This window comes from Primulina huaijiensis, chromosome 17, assembly GCF_012295235.1.
Source record: "Primulina huaijiensis isolate GDHJ02 chromosome 17, ASM1229523v2, whole genome shotgun sequence".
NCBI lineage: Eukaryota > Viridiplantae > Streptophyta > Magnoliopsida > Lamiales > Gesneriaceae > Primulina > Primulina huaijiensis.
Window position 1 is genome coordinate 5,618,360 of NC_133322.1, and position 5,395 is coordinate 5,623,754.

The 5,395-nt window shown below is 34.8% G+C and overlaps 1 protein-coding gene across 1 annotated transcript; it reads left to right on the forward strand.

Annotated features, from left to right (window-relative positions):
• The first annotated feature begins 889 nt into the window (after nucleotides 1–889).
• LOC140963084 (probable glycosyltransferase At3g07620) lies at nucleotides 890–5,014 on the forward strand. Its single transcript, XM_073422310.1, has 5 exons — nucleotides 890–1,022; nucleotides 1,332–2,240; nucleotides 2,320–2,450; nucleotides 3,232–3,580; nucleotides 3,766–5,014. The coding sequence occupies exons 2-5, from the start codon at nucleotides 1,386–1,388 to the stop codon at nucleotides 4,432–4,434; spliced, it is 2,004 nt and encodes a 667-aa protein (XP_073278411.1). The 5' UTR covers nucleotides 890–1,022; nucleotides 1,332–1,385; the 3' UTR covers nucleotides 4,435–5,014.
• Nucleotides 5,015–5,395: the final 381 nt, after the last annotated feature.

Below are 5,395 nucleotides of genomic sequence, written 5' to 3' on the forward strand. Positions count from 1 at the left end.
AAAAGATCGATCGCTTGTCACTTTACAAAAAAAAATTATAATTGATGGAAACAATGTAACTCAAATCTTTTTAACCTTACAACAGCTCAAACATCACGTTCTACTCAGCATGGACAATTATTGCATACAACAATCTTCCTCCAAATCATTGCACTTCTTGCAATTAATGGGAATCGAACTAGTGACCTTGGCTCTGATACCAATTGATAGGATCGCTTGGGGGACAATCATTGAACTATAATAATTCGATTCTTGAAATATTGAACACATAAAAATTAAATCCTGTTTAGTTTTCAAACCAAGCGAAAGACACTCAAAATAATCGTAAAAATTTATTAAATATTTTGAAAAGTATTTAAAAGATATCCAAATTGAATTAGTAAAAATATTTTGATTGAAATATCTTATAAACACTTTGTATACAATGTTTTGGTATTTGAAGAACACATAAAATGCTTCAATAATGTATCTTAAAAAAAGTAGTAACAGTAAATAAAGGTGATAAATAAATATACACGAATTTGTTTATGGATACTTGGAGGTTAACACGTCACCTCTTCTTACGTTTAATATGGATTCAACAGAAGACTTTGATTAGTACAACTCTTTATACAAACATACTTCAAATTAAAACTTATTTATTTTATAATTGAAACTTCTAGCACACTCATAATTGTAGTCTACAATATCACAATACGCATCATGTTTAATATCTCTTATTTCAAGACTGCAAACATAATTTTTAATGTCTTTATATGACGACTCAGTCATCCTTTGAAACTCAACTATAATTAATATGCGTGAGCTTAAAAGTTTAAATAAGTGAATCTTTACATAAAGATATTAAAATTAATTATGATTTGATTTTCGTAGTTTTAAATATAATTTAGTTGCAAGTGGGAGATGATCTTGAGCTCAAGCTTGTCCTTTTCCCTTTCAGCACCGACAATTTGATAAATTCTTGCTTCCGAATCTACTGATGTGCGTTCTTTAACCAATTTCCTTCGTCTCCTACATACTGAGTAAGCTTCTTGTTTCCCATTTTCACTTAATGTCTGATAAAAATATGTATTTAATGCCCAAACATATATAAATGATGCTGGATGGCTTTTGCTGACTTGAAATTTTGGAATTCAGTTGATATTCTTGTAGCTTTTATTCTTCTCCATTTGTCTGTTATTTTGAGTATGTGAAGATTAACTGAATTATTTTGCAGTGATTAAGATTCCTGGGATATTGTTTGAGATCCGAATTGGTTGGAATTTCTTTCATTTTGACTGTGATAGAAGTATATTTTAAGCCCGTGAATTATTTGGTTTTCATGAATTCAGGGTTTGTGAGCTGCGGATTGAGGATCCGTGAAGTTATTGCGCATTACTTATTTTATGGATAGTTCAATTAAAATCTCAACACTACTTCAATTTGAGAAAAGGAGATGGCTTTTCTTGGTGGGTTTGGTTGCTTTAACTCATTTATTTTGTCAGTCTTTGATGCTACCATATGGGAATGCTCTTCTTTCGCTGTTTCCGGATGCTAAGAATAATGAAGTTGTTAATGAAAGTGAATCATTTAAGCAATCTTCTGTTAATATGGGGATTGTGAATGACTATAAAGAGGTTGACACCCCAAACTTGTATAATGAATCTCAGTTGGTGACAAAAGGGGGGACTAGTAACAGTTACAAGGCGGGCGGAGATATCGAGGAGGAAAATGGGCCGAAGGAAAAAGACCAGGAAATGAAGATAAAACTTGCTTTAGATGATGCTGACATGGATGACGATTTTGATTTTGAGGATGAAACTTTAGATGATGAAAATATAGACACCGAAGAGTTCATGATGCAGAATGATACACTTCTACGAATAGGGCCAGGTGAATCTAGGCATAACTTATCACTTGCTCGGGTTAAGAAAGGAAGTTCAGGAAGTATTACAGTTGATGCTGATACAAAAAAGATAGAAGAAACAACTTCAAATGATGGTTTTACTAATTTATCACTTGTATTAGTCACACCAGCTACAGTTTTGTTGAATAATTCCATAGTTTCAAAGAATATGGAATTTGACGGTAGGAAAGCCAATGGTTCTGCCCTAGATGTATCATCTGATAGAACTGGGAAAGTATCAATAAGTAAGCCTGCTAAGAAGAAGCTGAGGTGTGATATGCCACCTAAAACAGTGACAACACTAGATGAGATGCAAAGCATACTACTTCGCAATCGTGCCCGTTCACGGGCCAGTGTAAGTCTCTTGCTAAAATGTAAAACCTAAGTCTTGTTTCACCGGGTATGAAGTATAACATTTTACCACTCAATTTCAGAAGCCAAGATGGTCATCTGAGCGTGACCAGGAAATTTTGGCAGCCAAGTTGGGAATTGAAAATGCACCAGCTTTCAAGAATGATAGGGAGCTTTATGCTCCTCTATTTCGAAACATTTCTATGTTCAGAAGGTTAGTGTCTATAGTACTTCAGTTTAAGGGAATGAATACAGTTTGTTTTTGGTATAATATATTTCCACACAATATTATTTGGTATTTTCTTTGATTTAGATTTCTGTTTCTGCCTATGACTTTTTGCTTTCAGTTCCAAAGACTCTCTAACACACGCTGAACTAAAAATGGGGATTAATATGCCTCATTTATGTCTTCAGTGATCATATTTTATGTGAATCCATCTGAATATAGTTGATTTTTTTGTCCTTGTTTAAATTGTGTGTAAATCAAGAACGCAATGACCTGCATTTATGATTCTATCATAATTTTCCCTTGTTTCTGTCATTGTTATACGCTTGAATCAGTGATGAATGAAAGAAAATTATTATCTTTTAGTTGAGCTTAATTCTTGAGTTCTCGTGAGTCGTGAGAGTTGCAGAAAAGTATAAGAGTGGGTTTTTGTGCAATTTTTTGGCACCCTTTCATGCATAAACACGAGTCTTTGTTCCAGGCAATTAGCATGTGGACTATATAAAGGGACTCACACCGGTCTCCGTTAAACATATGAATTGTTGTGTAAATGCAATTTTGCTAGCACTAGCCACTGGTTTCTTAGACAGCACATTTTATTGTATAGAGAAGCAATTTTTTATTTTGTATGGCAACATCTTGTTGCTGCTTATGAAAATTTTAAAACCCATCAACAATGTTATTATATGCTCACAATATGTGTGATGTGAAACTTTTAGATGCTTTCTTATTCATGGTATTTATTGAGCCAAGCAATTTCCTATGGCAGGAGCTATGAACTCATGGAAAGCGTACTCAAAGTATATGTATACAAGGAAGGTGAAAAACCAATCTTTCATCAACCAATACTTAAGGGATTGTACGCATCTGAGGGATGGTTCATGAAACTGATGGAAGGAAATAAGAATTTTGCTGTGAAAGATCCAAGAAAAGCTCATCTTTTCTATATGCCATTCAGTACACGAATGCTAGAACATTCACTTTATGTGCGAAATTCCCATAACCGAACAAACCTTCGTCAATATTTGAAGAATTATTCTGAAAAAATTGCTGCAAAATACCGTTTTTGGAACAGAACTGGTGGAGCAGACCATTTTCTTGTTGCCTGCCATGATTGGGTAATGTCTACTTCTGTTTGGCACACGAACTTAGCCACTCACAAATTTTTCCCACGCTCTTCAATAAGAAGTTTTCAAGGAAAAGTAGAGCGCGTTATTGATTGATGGTGTAAACTAGCATTACAACATTTCTGCAACATTTTCTTTGAAGAAACTAATCTTACTAATGCTATATAACCGTTTAGGCTCCATATGAGACAAGGCACCACATGGAATACTGCATTAAAGCCCTATGTAATGCCGATGTAACAACAGGCTTCAAAATAGGAAGGGATGTCTCTCTTCCAGAAACATATGTCCGTTCAGCTAGAAATCCACTTCGAGATCTTGGAGGAAAGCCACCATCTCAGAGGCCCACTCTTGCCTTTTATGCTGGAAATATGCACGGGTATCTGCGTCCTATCTTACTCGAGTACTGGAAAGATAAGGAGTCTGATATGAAAATATTTGGTCCCATGCCATCAGGTGTGGAGAGCAAAATGAATTATATACAGCATATGAAAAGCAGCAAATACTGCATTTGCCCGAAAGGTTATGAAGTCAACAGCCCAAGAGTGGTCGAAGCCATCTTCTACGAGTGTGTACCTGTCATCATATCGGATAATTTTGTCCCGCCTTTCTTTGAAGTTTTGAATTGGGATGCGTTTTCAGTCATTCTCGCAGAGAAAGATATCCCGAATTTGAGAAACATACTAGTTTCCATACCGGAAAAGAAGTTTCTTGAGTTGCAACTTGGTGTCCGTAGAGTTCAACAACACTTTCTGTGGCACCCTAAGCCTCTGAAGTACGATTTATTCCACATGACCCTCCATTCAATCTGGTATAATCGAGTTTTTCAAATGAAATTGAGATAACAAAGCTTGGAGTTTCAAGAAACCGAGCAAAAAGTACCATGTGAAAAAGAAGTAGAAGCAAAACTCCCTGTGTCTCCCACAATGTTGCAGAAGATACCCTTTTCTTCAAAGATTTAGGAGGTTTTTTGTGGCATTCTGAAAACTCGTGGGGTTTTGCTTCTATTGTATCTGTGTTTTTTTACCTTTTTCAGTAGTTAAATGTACTTCACTCCCAAGAAACAAGTGGAAGGTAGAAGAAAATGGATCTAAAGGCCAACAGCAAAAGAGGTAAATGGAGGGAACAACTATAGAGCATGGTATGTTAACTTTGAAGCCTATTGCTGAATGAGCCACACCAATTTGTGTTTGATTAATTTGCCTGGAAGTTGCTTTTTGAACAAAAGCTAGAAGTCTCTAGTGTAACTTATTGAGCTGATAGCTTAATCTCTAGTGGCTAGTTGTTTTTGTATATATGTCTTGCTATGTATGATTCTCACTTATGTTTTGAAGGTAATGGGCTAGAAATATATCTAATTGTAATTTTTCTGCATTCATGCCCACTTTGTGAAGGTGATTTATCCAAGTTCATTATATAGATTTACATACAGATTTCTGGAATCTACACAATGAATTTCACCAATAATGATTGAACATCCATCTTTACTCAACGGAAAAAGGTTTAATCTAAGGTGGTAGAAATGAATTATTATCAAGGTATTTAGTTAACAAAATTGTTATCGAATGGGTGATCACAACATTGTTTTTTGTCGGAAATATTTTTGTCAAAACTGGGATTAGCACTCATTTCGTGTTTGAATTCGTTGGTAGTTTTTAACAATCTAGTCAGTGTTCGGTGTAAATGCTGGATAAAAACATGTGGAGTCCGTCAAATGATCAACTAAACGTATTATATTAAAACAGATATGGAATGTTGTCTATGTGTGATACATGTACAACCTGAATGAGTTTTTTTTTTTTTTTT